Source organism: Symphalangus syndactylus, chromosome 21 (assembly GCF_028878055.3).
Source record: "Symphalangus syndactylus isolate Jambi chromosome 21, NHGRI_mSymSyn1-v2.1_pri, whole genome shotgun sequence".
In the NCBI taxonomy this organism is placed as follows: Eukaryota; Metazoa; Chordata; class Mammalia; order Primates; family Hylobatidae; genus Symphalangus; species Symphalangus syndactylus.
In genome coordinates this window covers 70,280,286-70,300,102 of record NC_072443.2, presented here as the reverse complement: position 1 = coordinate 70,300,102, position 19,817 = coordinate 70,280,286, and the positions used below count along the sequence as shown (strand labels likewise).

At 41.9% G+C, this 19,817-nt stretch overlaps 1 protein-coding gene across 5 annotated transcripts in view; it reads right to left on the bottom strand.

The window, feature by feature from the left end:
- The window catches only part of PDZRN3 (PDZ domain containing ring finger 3), a 243,732-nt gene that overhangs the window by 7,789 nt on the left and 216,126 nt on the right, over positions 1-19,817 (bottom strand). For all 5 annotated transcript variants that reach the window (XM_055259306.2, XM_063630737.1, XM_055259310.2 and 2 more), the window contains 3 exons: positions 14,031-14,278; positions 10,798-10,885; positions 815-913 (listed from right to left, as the gene is read on the bottom strand). In XM_055259306.2, coding sequence (XP_055115281.1) covers positions 815-913; positions 10,798-10,885; positions 14,031-14,278 — 435 coding nt within the window. The remainder of the gene's footprint in view (positions 1-814; positions 914-10,797; positions 10,886-14,030; positions 14,279-19,817) is intronic.

Genomic DNA, 19,817 nt, shown 5'->3' with positions numbered 1-19,817 from the left:
AACAGGTTAAAGGATACCCTTCATTATGTTGACAAGCAACCACACCTTATTTTATACCAAATACTTGTATTAAAATTTGGAAAATAACGTTAAAATTGAAATATAATTGGGACAAGGGGGACTGATAAGGGGAGGGATGTCCCCAAATGCAGAAAGGCTGGGTTAACTTAAGCTTGGTGGATGACATGCAACCAAAGAGATAATTATTAAGTCTAGTAGTTCATTCTGTAGCGACAAATTTTATTTCCTGACAAAATTGGGTTTCGGTGTTTGCAAGGATGGGTGTGCACTGTAAAGTCTCCATACTGAAATCAGTTGCTTTGTATTATCTTCTCAAGGAAGATCAAAACAGCGCGCATCTATGTAGTTTGATAAGTACATACAAGTCACATTTAACTTATATGAAGTCAACTATATATACTCCACCAAGAGAAAAAAAAAGAGTGTGTGTGTGTGAGAGAGAGGCTTTAAAAAGTGTAAGTGATTCTATCCACCATTCCACTCAAGGAACATGAGTTGGGAAATGTGAATCTGCTCTTCCCTCGGGGCTAAACACACAAAACCATGTAAACGGCTCCATTTTATGGCTGATTTGCAGGCTTCTCAAGGGTAATTTTGCCCTAAGTACTGACATTAGAACTTAACCTCCGTGGAAAGATGCAAGGCCATGGAGTGTGATGAGGAGGACAGAATAATTTGTGTCTTTCCAAAGAGTTCTTGATGAGGTGGGTTAGGGTTGGTGAACATATAGAAGAAAAAAAAAAACCCTTTGGTCTCGATATGATAGTTCCAAAAACAAAATCAGCCTTTGTACCTCACTGATATAAATCCCAATGTCGTCTTCATCGTCCGTCCGGTAGCACACAGTGAGGCCCAGCTTGTCCTGGCTGTTCATTCTGTAGAGGTCCACTTCCTAGACAAAGAAAGGCATTCCCCATTACAGTGAGACTCCAGCAGGCAATGCGAGTTGAGGGGATGTCAAATGCTTTAAAAATATTATCTTTAAATGATGAACTGGATTTCTTTGCATTCAACTGTGTAGGACCGGTTAACTTACTAAACAAAAACTGATTATGGACACAGGATCAATGCCTAGGGCATTTCTGACCTTTCACTCAATATAAAGTCATTTTGAAAATAGTTATTTCATTGATCCCCCAAAGAAAAATTACCCATATTTTACTCAGCGTCAAGACTTCTGGGGCAGGGCTTTTCAAGAGCACTTTTTCAATGTCTGCCACAAACAAGAATATTTCCATACCCCAAACCACCCAGCCATTTCAGTACAAATGTTTCCAGTGTGTTTGGTTAGATTATTTCACATTGCATTCCCTTAATATTCACAGTCATAGAACTTGCAAACAGACTACACATAAATTGATCCAAGAAAGGAGGGTAATGTGATAGTGTGCAATTAATGTTCTCCATAACAGCTGTGATATTTACAGTTGAGAAATTAGTTTCAGCCGCTATTACTGCAAATTAAATAAGAGAAAAGCAAAGTGAGCCCAAACGCGGGATACATGCTATTGTATTTGCCAATTAGTCTGTGCTTCAGAATGAAGTCAGAACTTTGGAAATTGTTGGAGCCTTAGGGGGCCATCCTGGGACTCTCAGTGTAGCCAGGCTAAGTCACTCCCCTGCCCACTTTGCCAATGACTTGTGCAAGTTTTTGTAGCTCCAAGCTGCAAGCCTATTTGAAGGGCCATGTGATAAGTTTTCCGGCAGATCCTTTGGTTTAATTTTTAGTGTTATCTGCTCACCAAGCAGGAGAATGGAGGGGCTGTGAGATGGGGTCTTCGTGCCACTTTATCTGGGGACTATTTCCTAGTGGCCTCTCTCAAGGGTCTTCTTAGAGGGGAAGGAGAATGCAGCTGTCAATGTGGAGAAGCTCAAAACAGTTATTTGGAAGATACTTCTTGAACTTTCCCTGACGAAAGGCAGGGTGCCAGGCACCACGGACACTTCCCAGGTGGAGGAACAGCAGGTGCAAAAGCCCTAGGCCAGCATGGCCAGAGCCCCATGTTCAAGGAAGAGAGAAGTGGGCTGAGGGTGGCCAGGTGGCAAAGCTAGACCAGGCAGGGCCCATAGGCCAGCATGAGCAGCTAAGATTTTATTTCAACATAATGGGAACCCGTCAAAAGGTTTTAAGTGAGGACTGCCATGATCTTAACGACTTTCAGCAGTCTCTCTTGCTGATATATGGGGTATAATGTGGTAGGGAAGAGTTGGAACTATAAAGACAGATGTTCAGATCCCAACTCTCCCTCTTTCTAGCAGCTTGATCATGAGCTTGTTATTATATCTAAGGTCTGTGTCCTCACTAGTACCTGTCATCCTGCCTCCCAGAGTCACCAACATGAGGCACACAAGAGCTCTTAGCACAATGACTGCCCCATAGAAAGTCCACGGTCACTGGTAGTATAATAATTACATGCAGGTATGGTTACTTGCCTGAAGTCACAAGAAGTTGTTTGTGGCAGAGTGGGTATATTTCAGTGCCCCTCTTAATAAGATGATTTTCTGAACACCAGTATGTTAATTAATTCAACAGTTTCCTAATTATAACTCTAGCAATATGGTAAATTCTCATTAAATGAAACCCCATTAATTTCTGATAATTGAGTTCAGTGGAAATTTCTTCATTCTTGAGATATATACTAAGTGGGTTTAAGGGTCATATTTAACAATGAGAGCAAGCCTAAATACTTGGGAATAACCAATTTGCATACCACAAACATACTAGTCATACATCATCCTCTTATGTTTCAAGCACATCCCCCTGTCTCTCTTAGGGTACACTTCATTTGAATATGCGTAAGAGGGAACACTTCTTCAGTTCTGACATTTCCTCTAGATTAGTGTGAATCAACGAAATATCATGACAGTTTAGGTCCAACTGCACAGATGTAGCTCGCCCAGTGCTATCCCTGCAGGAGACACATCTTGCTGAGACAGGCCCACGTGCAACCCAAGCAGAGAGAGCGAGCAGTGGGAAGATTGTAGGAAGAAAAATGAGAAAGACGTGAGATGTTGAGAATTCAAGTTGCAGCTTTTTCTGAATGGCTGGCCGCCAAGGTGACTATCTATCTTTCAAGGAAGTACAGACGATTCTATAGTTCTACTGGACTTTCTTCTACTACTACTACTACTACTCAAGGCGTGCTTCCTGGTCATGACGATGTGAGCACAGAAATTGAGGGAAGTGTTTAGAAACCTCTATTAGCAGCTGGACATTGTCATGATAACCAAGGGCATGATTAGCAGACTTGTCTCACTGGACAAGGTGTAGACCAGTTCAGGTGTTGGTGAACGCGTCGCAGATGGGGTGAGTTACACAGTCACACACAGTAGGACCATGTATTGGTTAGAGACAGACTGAAAAGTAAACAAACCAGCCAACCTGGTCCTTGTGGCTTTTCAGCACAGTCTGACAAGCACAACTCTGTAACACACTTCTAGATTTGAGTGTTCCATTTGAGAGGCGTAAGGTACGACGGGTATTCAAGTAAGAAAAAGACTCCTAAAGAATGTGATAGTGACGCTCTGTTATGTAGAAAACGATTAGATTTATTTGGCCTACTACCAAACATGTAGGTGGCCTGATATCACGAGACTTTAGAATACAATTTTGATAAAACCTAACCTGAAAAGCATTTCTGTTCTATCTTTTGTCAGTATTTTGATTGACAGAGATTTGGAGGACTATTAAGCTACAGAGTAGTTGACATTGTTCATGTTGCTAATCATGATTTTTCTGTACATTTTTCCTTCTGAATCTGTCAATTCTTCCAACAAATCTTTATGACTTTTTTTTTTTTTTAATCAGGGAGAAAACTTTCTTAGAACAAAGTTTCAGGCTGGAACAGAAGATATTCAAAACATTTATTGCTTTAAGATATTTTCATCTGAATCGAGAACCACTTACGCTTCCTTCCTTACACACTTTTTATACGTTGCCACTAACCTCATCTGTGTTTAGTAAATTAGTAATCGATTCTCCATAAATGCTGTTTGACATTTTTGCATGGGAGAGAAGAGGGTCCAATTAATAGTTCTGTTCCCAGTTAGTATTCATTTTAGAACACATACTCCCTCACAATAGCAGAATGGCGTAGAGCCCAACGCTGCGTTTAGCCTTTAACTCCCATCACAAATCCTCTCAGGACAAACCGTCCTGGGGACAGTCACATTCTCAGTGGGATCTTTAAAACAGACATAAGAATGGCAGTGTTCTACGTCAAGGGCAGCACTCCAGGAGCAGTTTTCTATCTTAGAAGTGGTCTGTGTTATCAAAGGATCAGTGATATTGGATGAACAAATGCTGGTGAAGCACATTTCCAATAATAAAAAAGCAAAGGGTATTCTGGAGCCTTCTCTAGGTATTTACTTGACATTGATGTGAGATAAGATGGTGTGGGCTATATTTCCTTGCCTTATCTGGCCCTTCTTAGGAACTCTAAACAAAAGCTAGAAAAGCTTCATTTAGAAGGCACAGGATACCACTTAGCCTTGGTCATTTAATTTTCAAGGGATGGTTCAACATCACAGAGAAGAATCTGGTTGCTGACAGTTAAGCACAGAGTGATCCATAACAGACTTTCAGAAGCTCTTGAAAAACAACAGTGTAAGAGCTGGTATTGCCTCTGGATCTGTATGGATTTATGGTTTACCTTGTTTTCTTATAAAGATTACAGAAAGGCAATAGTAGCAGAATAATGAAGTGTCTAGACTTGTATGCTGTGCACGGTAGGTGCTCAATAAAATTGAATGAATGAGCCTGAGAGTCCAAGGCAGGATGATCCAAATGAAAAACCAGTTTAGCTCCATCTTTAATGAGGGAGGTTGCCTTGAGCAAGTCATCGGACTTCGAGAAACTTAGCCATTCTGTGGTTTTAAAACAAGATACAATATTTTGGGGCTCAGTGGAAAGTAAAATTCCTCAAACTTACTGGGTGGTTGTAAATTCTCAGCATTTCTGTGTGACTCTCATCTAGTTTTACACAATTGAGCATATTGCTGAAAGCATAGAAGTTATCAACACGTTATCTGTCTGTGATGGAGATAAGATTTCAAAGAAGACTATTAATCAAACTGGTATGAATAATGTAGTAGCATTATCTGGATTACAGCTACCCCTGTTACTGGTATCTTGTTGCTTACTGGTCTAGATGGACTGTTGATAAAAATGAACAGTTAAGCCTGACATTTCAGATGAAATTGAAACGATATTCCAATTAAGAGTATTAAGAGGGCCATTCCACCTTGTTGATTCAAACTCTCATCAAAGGGGATCTCAAAGACTAATTTCAATGCTTTATCCACCTCCAGGAAGACTGGCCACTAAAGCATAACTCTTCAACTTACTGGTCCAGGTTGCTGTGCACATTTAAGTTATCTCAACAGTTTCTGCAGCTAGTGATGGTGCTATGTGGGATATAGAAATATCTCTAAAGACTGCATTTTCCCTCAAGGACCTTATGTTTGAGATAGGGTAACAAGGCATTTTATTCCTTCATTCAAAAAATATTTCCTGGGTGCCTACTATATGCCAGACATGGTCTAGGCAAAAGGAATGTACAGTAAATGAGTTAGATAAGAGTCCAGCTCTCAGGGAGCTTGTATTCTAGTGGGGAAGAAAGACAAGAATAACGGGCCAGGGTGCAGTGGCTCATACCTGTAATCCCAGCACTTTGGGAGGCCAACGCAGACAGATCACTTGGGGTCAGGAGTTTGAGACCAGCCTGGCAGACAAGGCGAAACCCTGTCTCTACTAAAAATACAAATATTAGCCAGGTATGGTGGCACATACCTGTAATCCCAGCTACTTGGGAAGCTGAGACAGGTGAATTGCTTGAACCTAGGAGGCAGAGACTGCGGTGAGCCAAGACTGCACCACTGCACTCCAGCCTGGACGACAGAGCAAGACGCAGTCTCAAAAAAAAAAAAACAAAAAACAAAAAACTAAATAATGGTACTGGTGGCACAGGGGTGCTTCAGAGAGTAGCCAGGGAAGGTCCTCTGGAGAGGTGACATTTGGGAAAAGATTGAGGCATGTAACGATCTGGGGCACTGCCACGCAGGCCGAGATAGGTCCTGGTTTGCAGGTGTAGTACAAAAAAATGGCAAAGACCCTGATTACACAGGGAAAGTAATGAGGAAGCCAATTCAATCCAGGATGGGGCTGACGAGGAAAGGTTCCCTTAAGGATCTCTTCCTTGTCCTGGGCCTCAAAGGCTAAAGAAAAAAATTCTAGACTGGCTGGGGCATCCTGCATAATCTCTAGGTCAATCCTGGTTCCCTTCTGATATACTTAGCTTCCTCTATAAAACCAGGTTTGGAGAGCATTTTAGTCTCCTATTGAAATTGTAGTTTTCCTTTCCTTTCTGGTCTCAGAATTACATCCTGAGAATACAATACAGGTGACAGCAGTTTCGCAGCCTACATAGGATGCTACTGATGAATTGCCTGGGAAATTAAAACAATAGACAAAAGAAAAAGCCTTCTTTGGACATGTATTTTCTTTCTTATTTGCCTACAGGAAGATGTAGAGCAGGTGTTCAGTGCCTGAAAATTTATGGGTAATTATTTGTCTGCTCAACCCTAGGGTACACTTGGGTGTAATCCCCTTAACTCTAAGCAGTCTCATAATAACAGGGATTTGACACTTACCTAAATATGATCATTTTGTGTATTTTAAAAGGGAGAACATCTGTTTTTCTTTTATTTCTTTCTTCTTTTCTTTTCTTTTTTTTTTTTTTTTTTGGAGACAGAGTCTTGCTCTGTTGCCCAGGCTGGAGTGCAGTGGCACAGTCTTGGCTCACTGCAACCTCTGCCTCCTGGGTTTAAGCAATTCTCCTGCCTCACCCTCCCGAGTAGCTGGGATTACAGGTGCCTGCCACCATGCCTGGCTAATTTTTGTATTTTTAGTAGAGATGGGGTTTCACCATGTTGGCCAGGCTGGTCTCGAACTCCTGACCTCAAGTGATCCACCCAGCTCAGCCTCCCAAAGTGCTGGGATTACAGGCGTGAGCCACTGCGTCTGGCCAGAACATCTATTTTTCTCTGTGCATTTGCTTTAATAATATCTCAACACACTCATACATATTTTCCTCGTATATAATATCCATGGAACTGGTTGTTCTTTGGAAGGCGCTCACTTTAGTCCAATTCAATTTAGATGATAAATGGTCTGTTGAGATTGGCCCCTTACTTAAATAACAGCCTGATTTTTCTAAAATTGAACCCAAGAGTTAGAACAAAACAGGATGGAATCTAGAAGGCAGACTGCGACTGTTCTAAGAAATCTCGTGTAGAGGCAGGGATGACAGGCACGTGCCAGTCTCCCTGAAAACTGGGCCCACTTTAGGAAACTCACTTCTCAGCATGTAGGGTTTATTAATTAACCTTCTCGAACTGACTGACCAGAGAGATACACCTCTGAAACAGAGCAATGCTGGAGGCGCAGCTACTGTTCTCTAGTGGAGACCCTTCTGGTGAGTGGCTGCAGTAGGCCTTAGCTGATATGTTCCTGGCCTAGGAGGCCTGAGCCATCTCCACCACAGAACTGAGGATGACATCTGTCCAGAACTGCCAGGTTCACTTTATGAGAAGGTACTTAGGTAAGAGAAATGACCTGGTGACATCTGAGTTGCTGTGGACAAAATGTTAAAGCAAGACTTCCTGGCTGCTATAGACTCACAGTACTCTAGGGTAACCGTTCAAAGGAGCTAGAGATGGAGAATGCCCTTATTCTGGTTGTTTAAGAAGAAATGAAAAGCTAATGTCTAATGGTCCTAATGGCTTGTGAGCTCCTTAAGGACAGGCAGAGTGGTGACTTCCTGATTTTGCATTTCTAGGGCCAAACAGTATATTTAATGTAAGAGACAGTAAAATGAACAGAACTGAAAATAAACACAAATATAAAGTCTGATGGCATCCAAGGTCTAGCTTAAAATATTAATATTAGACTAGTTTTCTAAACACCTGCGTTGTGTCTGCTTTTATTCATGAAAAGAGAGAAACAGTCTTAGGAACACAGTGTCACATGCCTATGAGGGGCTCAGTTGTTCCTAGGCCCTGATAATGTTACTCTGCATGGACAGTGTGGACAATATTCGTGACGGGGGGGCACATCTTGACACTGCAGTGAATGAAAGGCAACACCAAAGCCTCGCTGGTGTGACTCAAAAGAACAAGAGGAAATGATAGCTTGGGCTGCTTTATCTGGGCCTGTGGCCTGTAGGTCAGGGGTCCTCTGGCTTTAATGGGCACCGAGGTACGTAGGGACCTTGTTAAAGTGCAGATTCTGATTCTGAAGATCTGAGGGGCCAAGTTTCTGCAGTTCCCACATCTTCTAGGCGAGAACTCTACTTTGACCACCCAGTCTGCTGGTCCTCCTGCCACACTCTGAACAACAGGGTTCTAGGGAACAGTTTCTGAGTGGCTCCCTCCTGCTGAAAGCAGGATGCTCTCAGGTGCTTCATGCTTTGAGGAGAAAGACTCAATTTGGGCTAGTCTTAACACTCCTTTAATACTAGCTAATCTCCTTAGAGAAAAGGCAGGATGTAGTGGCCCCAGGCTCCCAACCCTCAGCAGGCACCTTTATTGAGCACCAGGATTTAATAACACTGGCTTGTGTCCACTGTATTTAATTGTATGGGATTTTCTATTTAAGGCAATGGATGCTGACTTTCTGCTTGAGGCAGTGCTATAGTGTTTCCTTTAAAATAAAATTACCGTAGTTTAAATAAGTTGAGTCGAGTTAAAGAGAAATAGAAAGCACATAAGAGTTCTGGTGATATTCAAATATAAGAAAAAACTGTAAGGCAGAATGGCCCAAATTGGGCAGATACTGTGGGGGCTCAGTGAATCTCCTGAAACCATATGCAAGCTCTCACAGACAGGAGGATTTTTCCAGAGGGGGGCTGTAGGTTCCATCAGATTCTCAAAGGTATTAGAATCTAAAAAAAGGGCTAAAGAACCCACTGCTATAAAGTCAAGTTTAACTAAATACCAAAGACTGCAAAGTCTCTACTACTTCATAACTCTAGCTTCTGAAACACTTTACAGCTTTATAAAAGAACTCTACTTTGCCACAATTACATCATCAAAAAGCAGTGTGGTCCCATAAATATTATGAAATAGCCCTCTGTTTGGAAAGCAGTGTTTCTCCAACAGTGTTCCAGAGAACTGCAGACTGAGGAGATATAAATAGGTACTTGGCCAGAGAGGTGGGGGAAATTCTGCCCACTCCCCCAGGGGTTTACCAATGCTAGTTAGATAGTCAAGATTCTCAGAAGTCCTCCAAGAAATCTGTTTAGTTTTCTTCAATCTTGCATTTCCCAAATGTATTTCATTATGATCCCCCTTTGGAAGGAACATACATTAACAAATTAAGGAACAAGTGTCCTGAAGGAGTCACGGCTGCTTCACCAAACAGCCCTGAAGCTGGGGTGATAGGACACTAAATAAGAGGCAGAATCCTGATTTTTGAAAATGACAAAACTACATTTCCTGGAGCAATTGTTAAATGGCAAGCGCTTTGGTAAGTGGCTGACAGCGAGCAGAAACAGTCAAGTTTTTATAGTGAGAATAGTGGCCATTCCTGTTTACACCAGGTGCATTTAGGGAAAATTTTAAATTTTTGAAAACTTGCATAGAGTCAGTCATGCCACTGGCAACAAGTCCTTTGATTTGACTGTATCTGGCTAACCGTCAGTTAAGTAATCGTTTGCACACATTTATTGATTTTTAACTTCTGTCTTGGAATGAGAACTCTTGGTAACTTTAAGTTGAGGAACATAGCTCTTTTCTACTATTCAACTGCTTCTGTTCTTGCACAGAACCTACTGCCACTAAACAATTCGACTTCAGAAGTATTGGTAGGACAGCATAGATTACACAACAGTTAGCCATGAAATTGGATAAAATGTTCGATTTTTCCTGGGTGACCTTTTGATGGTACCCAAGGGCTTACCTGTCAACCTCAGGTGTCTTTTTACCTTATTCCATAAAATCAGCTTTCAAAAATGCTGTTATAGTTTTTGAAACCCCACTGAAATATAAAAGTGTTTCCCCCAAAATATAAATATATTATACAAGTTAGTGTTTTCTGTATTTTCTATCACCCTTATTAAAAGTAGAACTCTCTTGGCAACCTGGTGTCCTCTGAATATTTTAAACCTTAACAGAGACCTATTTGACATTATGTAGCATCTTGAATCTTTACTACTGTGTGGCCTCAAAAAACATTTATGAAGAGTTACGGACTTGTTTAATTTCTTCTATATCAATGTTAGCAAACTTGAGGCAAGTGAAGCAGTGAACAAACCCTTTTGTTAGGGTGGGCTAGCATTCACTCGAGTAATTTATCCACCTACTCTTCAGCCATCTGCCTTTGAGTAATTTATCCACCTACTCTTCAGCCATCTGCCTTTGAGTAAAGAGTGGTGATGACATAAAAGGGAGGAAGGTGAGGAGGCTTATGTTAGTTACAAGAATGTATGGATTATGTGGATTCAAAGGTTGATGACGGGATTTACTGTCCTATCTTTTAAGTGATTCAAATAAAAAAAAAGTTTACATTTCTGCTTTTGGGACTTGATTATTAAGCTCTGTTTCCAAGGAGGGAAGAAGAATCTCCGTTGTGCCTTTCAAAGGGCATGAGTAAAAGTGGTTCTGCTTTTGTTATTTTCCATCAGCATCTGTAAACTGATTTATGCTTATAGAGAACTTATTAGGCATTCTATGTTCTTAATAATGACTCCTAAAATGAGACAAGGACGTTCTTCATACCTCCAGCTCCAGCTCCTCCCTGTCCATCTCCTGATGGATGTCTCCAATGTAGTCATTTGGATCGTAGTATTCATGGGCTGAGGGATGCCTGAAAAGAGATGCAACATCTTTACAGCCCTGCTTCCATTGTCAGTATCTGTTTCTCTTACACCCACTGTCAGTCCAGTGGCATAGTAGCAATTCCCAGGGTGTGGGCCCTTTCATGACTCACTTCCCTCTGGATGGGGCTCTCAGCATGGTCAGGACCTCCATCATCCTAATTTTACCATTTGCCTTTAGTCCATTTCCTCCTGAAGGACTTAAGATGCAAAGTGCCAGCCTGATGGGCTTTGTTGTTTGCAGAACCCATCCCGGAGCCTGCCAGTCACGTGATTCAACGTGACTAATTTGTAACTCCATCTCTACGCAGGAAACAGGACAATATTTTACTGCTTATTGCTTCATTGTTAGATTTTATCTCTGCAGAGCACTAGGCTCAAGCCCAGGCAACAGTCTAAGATACGTGCTGGCCTCTGAGATCAGTTCAAAGGGCTGAGACTGAAACTGTTCTGCTGTTACCTAGGATTGTGTCTTTTTGAATGTTACCCACAATAATATGTTTGATATCACAAATGTACAGTATGCACTTACATGGTTGAAATGTACGTACAAACATGCAGGCATAAGTGCATCTGTGTGTGTATGTTTACATATAATGAGTGAGTATACACACATTCATTCTGCTAGGAGACTGGAAAGCTTATGATTCCTTAGGACAACATATGCAAAACACAGTCCACAGAACTCACGACATCTTTGGAAACGTCATTAATGGAACCTCAAGGAGCAAAGGCAGTGGGAATCATAACATACTCCATCAGTGGCTTTGAAAGGAGCTTAACAGTCCACGGTGCCAGATGCAAAGCTTCAGCCTCTGATTGTTGGCTGGGGACCCAAACCTTCACGTTCTCAAAGGTCAGCACAGCAATCAATGGGCTCTAGTCTTCCCTCCCAGGCACTTAGTTTTGAAACAACAGATCAGACCTGAGTGGCCATTCAAACAAGGACTGGCTTTCAATTTTCTGGACCCATCAGGCAAATATACTGACTGCACTTAAAGGGCTTTTAGTACTGAGGATACTGTTGGAAGGTCTGGGCTTTCAAGCATCAACTTAACATTCCCCATTCAGTCCCGACACACGCTCTTGCTGTTGTCTGACCTTGCAGCCAGAACCTGAAGAAGTCTGACCTCTGGACTCTTCTGACATTTCTCAAGTCACCCCCCGGGGAAAACTCATGTCATGTTAACTAGACTTAAGAGGAAATTACAGGTTTAGCTTCTAAAAGGCCCGTCACTGTGACAGGTCAACATTTGAGAGTCAGAAGTAGCCTTAAAGGCCTCATCAATAATGTGAGGCAGTTTGGTCTATAACGTCAGATAAATGATTTAGATAAACGTACTCAGTGAATCAGCCAGTTGTTCCAGAGGATCGAATGGGCCACTACAGGGTACTACTGTGGTTCAGAGCTGGGAGTCGGGGTCTGACTGACCTGCCTTTCCATCAGCTCAGTGGAACCTGGTGAGTTTGCAGTTCCTCATCTGTATAAAGGGACAGCCATGAGAAATAAAGGAGATAATAGTTCTTTGCACATGTGCACACTGTGAGTGAATGTGAGATGGATGCCCTGTCCTCTGTCTTTATGCTACCAGCTGTGGCCAAACCTACTCCGTCAAGCCTGGGGAATGAGCCCTGGGTTCCAATGACAGCTAGCCACTAAGACCAAGGGATGAAGGGGAAGCCTTCATCCGGAACTTGACTGAACCACAGGAAACACATGCTCACTCCAGCTACTGAGTTACCAGTAGGAATCCAACAGGTATTACCCAGTGGATTTTCCTGTAAGAGGTGAAGATGCCCTTTGAAATAATGTATCAAGTCAATGATCTGATCCGAGATGGAGCTGAGATGGGAAAACACAGGGGCGACCCTAACATCAGCTGGAGAGGCTGTGTCCTCAGATGTGCAAAGTCACACACGAAAAGCTTTTTTTTTTTTTTTTTTTTTTTTTTTGAGATGGAGTCTCACTCCGTTGCCCAGGCTGGAGTGCAGTGGCGTGATCTCGGCTCACTGCAAGCTTCGCCTCCCGGGTTCACGCCATTCTCCTGCCTCAGCCTCCCGAGCAGCTGGGACTACAGGTGACCGCCACCACGCCCGGCTAATTTTTTCTGTATTTTTAGTAGAGACAGGGTTTCACCGTGTTAACCAGGATGGTCTCAACCTCCTGAACTTGTGATCCGCCCGCCTCAGCCTCCTGAAGTGCTGGGATTACAGGTGTGAGCCACCATGCCTGGCCTCGAAAAGCTATGTTAAAAGCTATGTCGAACTGGACACCTTGGAGGCCAGCAGTCTATCACAGAAAGTGTCCTGCTCTTCATTTTTTCCTGAATATTCTACATCACCCACTAAATTAATGGTGATCGCTGCTACCATTTATTAACTGCTTACCATATGCCCCGTGAGCACTTCCCACATATTGTTTAATCCTTCAGTGATAAGAGATTGATACCATTATCTCCATTTTAATATAGGAAAAATACAGCCCCACAAAACAAAGTAAGTTACCCAAGTTCCACAACTAGAAATCACTTTGAGCATGAGGTTTGTCTGACTTGAAGCCACTCAAGGACTCTTTATTGCTGGCAGAAATCAGTTGAGAGAAGAGGTGTGTGTAAAGAAATCCATGTGGCGTGCTGAGTTGCAGCTGTTATTTAATTGGTTGATGCAGTACTTAGATGAGGCATGTGCGGGCTTATTACATGGATCCAGGCTTGAAATGAGACCCAAGAAAGCAGAAGGCACAACCTCCAGGGCTCTCTTGACACACACAACTTACTTTGTTGTCTATTTAAAAGAATGATCAACATTCCCTCTAGTAATAACTGCAGGATCTTCAAATTACCATTTGGGGTGATTACATTTTATTCTGAAACAACTTTTACAACATTTGTAAATAATTCTGTTCTTAGGATAAAATTTGAATAAGTCCACTCCAGGGTTATAATAAAGTAATTAATATGTCAGAGCGGTTTTGAGCAGGATTCGATTTATTGCCTCCATAAACAATAAAGTTAAACACGGGCAACTTGGAGGAAAATTATAGGGTGCATTAATTTTTTTCTCCACATAGAAGAGAAAAAAACCAACTTGGAAATACTTCTTAACGCATTAGGGGTTCAAGATTAGGTTACTTACTCCTCTGGCAAGAGATAGGGATCCAGCACGGGTGGGCTGGGAGAGGACATCTTAGCGAGGGCCATGATATGTTCAAAGGTGATGTCGGTTTGGGTTCCCGTGTCCACCAGCTGCGACTCTGACGGAGGCGTGAACATTTTGGTCCTTGGCGTTCTTCTCAACACCTGCACCACTATGGGCTCCTTGGCTGTCTTGAAAGCTTCCACAGCCTGGTCATGAGTTGCTCTGGATAAGTCTTTGCCGTTGACCTGTGGAAAAATAGTTAGGGTGGGACAAGGTTAGAATGAAGCGGAAAATGGAAGGACAAATACATGGATTGGCTGCTTTCATGTGTAAGCAGCTAAAAGAAAGAAGCAGGTGGTGGTGTCAGAGAACTTCAATTCTCTATGTTTAGGTTTCCCGAAGAATGCCTGGTGGAAAGAGAGTGAGTTTGGAGGTATTCAGATCTGGCATGCAATAATAAATCTCACAGCGGGAAGGCTTGGCTTCCCCGTGGAATGTCTTTAACACAATTTCATCACTTGCTAATCTTGCCTGTGAAAGAAAAGGCCAGCCTCAGGCTCTGAGCCTTTATCAGGCAATAATAGCTAACTAGAAATTCATTACATTGTTATGTTTTAATAGTGTGTATTTTTCCAGTTTGTGTCAGATGATACCAGTCTTCCCTTCATGGAAGTAATATGAAGTTTCCTCTTAATATTAATCCTTTCGCTCTTTTAAAAGTCCATTGAAAATATTAAGTAAATGACAGTTCAGGCCATAGCGGCATACGGCAAGTATTATGGAGAAGGAACTCAAATGGCCAGCGTTTGGGGGAAGTGACTGCTGGCTTAATTGCTGTTTTGTTTCCCATTGTGTGCAGTGCTTTGCTATTACTGCATCCTCAAAGCCTGCACTTATTGAGCGACTACTGTCTGCTGCATGACTTAAATGAAGATAAGTCTCAGCAGTTCTCCCATCATAGTCCTGTGAAGTTGGCAGGCCTGAAAGTAAAATCATCTCCCTCCCTGCGGCCTCAAACCTCATGAGAGGACCTTACTAGTTTATGCTGGGTCAGAACGTTGGATGCTGTGTCCAGGATTCTCCCCAATGGTACAATCAAAACTCACTCAACCCAGCTATCTTTCGAACAGCTGACATAAGATGAAATAGAAATCAGAGTCTTATTTCTAAAAATCAAAGTCATTCCAAGTTAGATGGAAATCCAGTGATTTAATTTATCCTCTCTTTTCCCTTCACCCATAAAACAAAGGAACTATGTTCAGGTAGTTATGTGCAGAAAGTCTGGTAACATCTTATGACTGGACTGCATAAAATATATCAGGCTTCACAATATTTTAATATTATAGTACTCCTCAAGTGGTTTGGTTGGTTTTTAAAAAACAAATGTAAAATGATGGTATAGGAATCATATTCCACAGGACACACGGATGCAGAAGTTGCTCAGCTTCTCGAAGCTTTTCTGGAGAACAATGACCCATTCAAGTCACTCCTCATAGCAATTCCTGAGTTTAAATCTCTTAGATTAATAGTCCACTCTTGCAATGTGCATGTTTTTAGCATGTATTTATAAATGTCAAAATTAACACTGAACCACAGCCTTTTCCTGTTTGGCATATATACATTTTCCTCCCTTAGTATCTTGGACTTCAAAGCGTGCTGACAATTAGGTCTATCCTCAGAGCACCTCAGTTTCCCTCTGTCCAGGCAGAACACAAGTATTAATTGTAAAGCTGTTTTTCTCTGTTCTTCCCCCAAACCCTTTCACTCTGGCCCTGTAGGGATAACAACTCTTAGGTTGAAGTGTGTTGTAAACAACTGTTGGGTTGAGAAATAGATGTTGAATTCTTTCCTTGTAATGAAGCCCAAATGAATCACGCCAGTGGAGGTTATTAATGATTTGGATTCAATCCACTTAAGTAATTTATTTACAACATGAGGGAGTTCGGCAGAAAAGAACTCTGGGTCACAAAATGACTTGAGTGCACCAGTAAATAAGGAACTGTCTGAACCATCAAACTTTTAAATTCCCCATCCTGGAGGACTTGGAAAGCAGGTTTAACACTACAACTGTTGCCATGTTTCTCCCTTTGAGAAAAGAATGAAAGGACAAGAAAGAATTCTTTCTAGCTTTCTGTCCCAAGTGATCTTGGTAAGTGCTTCCCTGCTTAGACCCTTTAATGCTCAGGGCTTGGCATGGGAAGGAATGTGTTGTAGATGGGGATGAAAAACAACTTGGGGTGCTGTGGAATTCATGCTGGGGCCGAACTATTTGAGCCATATCTTTCATTAAATGTGTGACACCAAGAGTCACATAATACAGGAATTTACAATGCTACAGCAAATTTGTTGCTGAGAATAAATTAATGCAACATATAGCACCCTTAGGAGGTGTGGGTGTGGTCAATACCACCCAGTCACCCTGGTCTTCTCCCCTTGGTATTCCCTGGGGATGGCTTGCACCAATGTTAGTTATACCCACAATGAATTCAGACATTAGGATTTTTGAGTGGTTGCTACAAGATGTGTCAAATTTGTTCTTCCTCTATTTAGTAGTACATAAATACCAGGCCTTTTGCCAAAAAGGAATAAGAATGGGATTTTCTTACTATGGTATATTTTTCCTTTATAACTTCCTGTTCTTGTTAAGAGGAACACTAAGCTAAGTGAGGAGAGGAAGGGGAATTAGAATCCAGGCATCTTCTAGTTGTGTCCAGAAAGGAACCTATGGGTTTACACTTTTTAGAGACACATAATTCTTACAAACACTACAGCAGGCAATGTCAGCTGCCTGGGCAGCAGGCACCCATCCTCACCCCAACGCTCCCTCTCTGCTAAAAGAACTCTTTGTTTCCTTTCTACCAGATCCTATATCTTTCCCTCTGGGGGAGATGTGAGGTGTGGATTTTGATGGGCTCCCGCCTATCATGGTGGTCTTGGTCCTTCTGCCTCTTGATGGATTTAGACATGGGTATACGGTATAATTCTCGGTAGTTGGATGGGATGAGAGAGCTGCTAGGGAGCTCTGAGGTTTTGTTCATCCTTAAACTAGGACAGGAGACAGGAGAGGGCTCTTTTTTGCCTCTAGACAAGTCATCTGCGTGCTTTCTTGGACTTGTGGCAGCATCTTGGGACCATGTGGGGAACTGGCCTCAGAGGCCAGCTTAACACACTGAGGATGGCAGAGTAGAAAAATGAGAGAATTGTGGTCCTAATAGTATCAGCGTAAGTGAACTAACCAAGTTTAGAACCTCTTATCCCCAAACTTCTTGTTATATTCAATAATACATTCCTTATACTTTAGGTCATTTGACTTGGATCTTAACTACCTACAGTCCAAAACATGCTAAAAAGTGTAAATATCACATAGATATATTATAAAATTAGGCACAAATGTTTTCTCATTCATTCCTAGAGACATTCTTCTATGTGGGCAAAATAATTAGTGAAAATCCTTCTCTGATTAGGAGTACATCTTAGTTCATTTTTATAGCAAGGTGATGGCAACTATTGCTTTACTTGGATAGATTTTTATAAACCAAATGCTAGTACCATTGAGTGGATGTTTAAATGGTACCAAGAAAATGATGCATGAAGGACCCGCCTGGATCAGTCTAAAGTTAAAAGCATTCTTGGCTACAAAGAGCTCCTCTGTGTTGAGACACACTCAATTACAAAAAGCAGGAAAGCTGTTCTGAATCCGTCCAGATTTGGGTACTGTTACACAGCATTGATACAACAACATCCACACTGCCCAGGTTACAGAGGGAAGAGCAGTAGCAACCCCAAAGGGAGAACTGGGACTTTGGGGTGACTGAGAAATGCCCTGTCATCTCACACAAGAATGTCCCCCCTGCCTACAGCTGGGTTCCACAGAAAGGCATTTCTGACAACTGTGCCCAAGAAAACAATTTTAGTAGCCCATGCAGTTTTCAATCAAATACAGTTCAAATAAGCCCCTCCACAAGCCAGGTGACCTCTTCCTTTTTTACAGCTCAGAGGTGGAATGTGCAGGGACGGCAATTGTGGGATGACGCCAGCATTGGAATCCTGGCTGTGGGCTTTGGGCAATTTAACTGTTCTGAGTTCCAGTTTCCTCATCTGCAAAATAAATATAGCATCATGCTTCTTAGGGTAATATAAAGTTTAGATGAGATAACTTACTTGTAATGCCTAAATGCCAATAAGAATTTACTAAGACTCCAGTGCTCTTGGGGATCCTGTAGTAGGAGACACATTTTCCCAGGAGGAAACAATCTATAAATCAAATAAGCCAAACCCAGCCTAGTGAGGTGTTCTTAAGAGACATTTGTATGCCAAAAGGCTTCTTGACTTCCCAGAAGCTCCCTGCCCGTCTTGTGTGTTCCTGGGGTACCAATATGCACATGGGTATTTTCAGCCCTCTAGTTGGGATTCTTGGAGGAGGACGGGGGTGCAACAGATAAATTTTACAGGACTTGACCCCTGCCACATGAGCTTCTTGACAAGGTATTTTAGGGATCATTACATTCTCTTAAAAGACGATGAGACAAGGCGGGAGTTTACTATCCTAGACGATCCATTTTTGCAGCCAAATTTGTTTTGAATTACCTTGTGCACATAACACTTATTACACTGTCATCTTGGAATCACATCACTGAGACTCTTAGCAAGATGATGACTCCGGTGCACGCCATCAGCCAACCGAGAATGACAACTTTTATTCTCAAGATTAGCATTGCATCTACATTACACAAAACGGTGGCGATGATGGCTGTGATTACAGACGGGATGCTCACCCAGTGACGTTTGGCCCGGTCAAATTCAGTATCATTAACTTGCCCAATTGAGCAGATTGCCTTTAAAACAGTTTATGCAGCTTTAAAACCAAGTAAATGGAATGTTTTGGAAAAAGAAACGCTGATTGCAAACTTTATTATAAATTAAATGCTTAAATTATTCACCTAAGGCTCTGGCTGGTCCCCTGGGACTTAGGTGTGATTATGGCAAAAATCCAGTCAGTCTTAAGGCAAACATCACTGCTGCAAATATGACATGACACTAAGGGACCTTAAAGAGGTCCTTTAGCATAAGGTCTCCTGAGACAAGACAGACAGTTATGCTGAGGGCATGGAACCATTCCTTCCGGGTTCAATTTGGGCCGGAATAACATTGCTGTTGCTCTTCCTAGGAGGTACTTGGTAGCTGTCTTTTTCAGTTGGTCCTGAGAACTAACACAACGCTGGCGAGCTTTCCATTTGGGAGGTAAATTTCACTGACAACCCATCTGTCTGTCTTTCAGTCATTCACTCATTCAGCAAGAATTTACTGAGCTTATTTAGTGAGACCAGTTCTCTTCTTGGCTGACAGAATGTCACTGAAAGAAGTTCTTGGAGGAAAAATGAAGCTACAACACATGGGAATCACTTAAGAAATGGAAAGATGAATGCATTATGGGTGGCGTTTTACCAAGACATTGAATGACTCAGAGACTACACACGATGGAATGCTAGCCGGGCCCATAAACCAGAGAGAGGCTTGATTTTCACGGTCTACTTAGAAATACCATGGGTTAAACTATTGTCATACAGTAGCACCTTTCAAAACACAGAGTCCCAGAGAGCCTTCAAAGTTTTTTACAACTTAATTGTAAGCAGTTCGGGATATTATAGAATGTAGTATTTGGAAAAGGCATTCTATACTCTCTCCAAATTAGAAACTAAGTACCTATTTATGGGGGACATTTGGTTTCTGAGGTTCAGCATATCACAGTCATCTCTATTTCTATTACAGGTGCAAATGACCTCA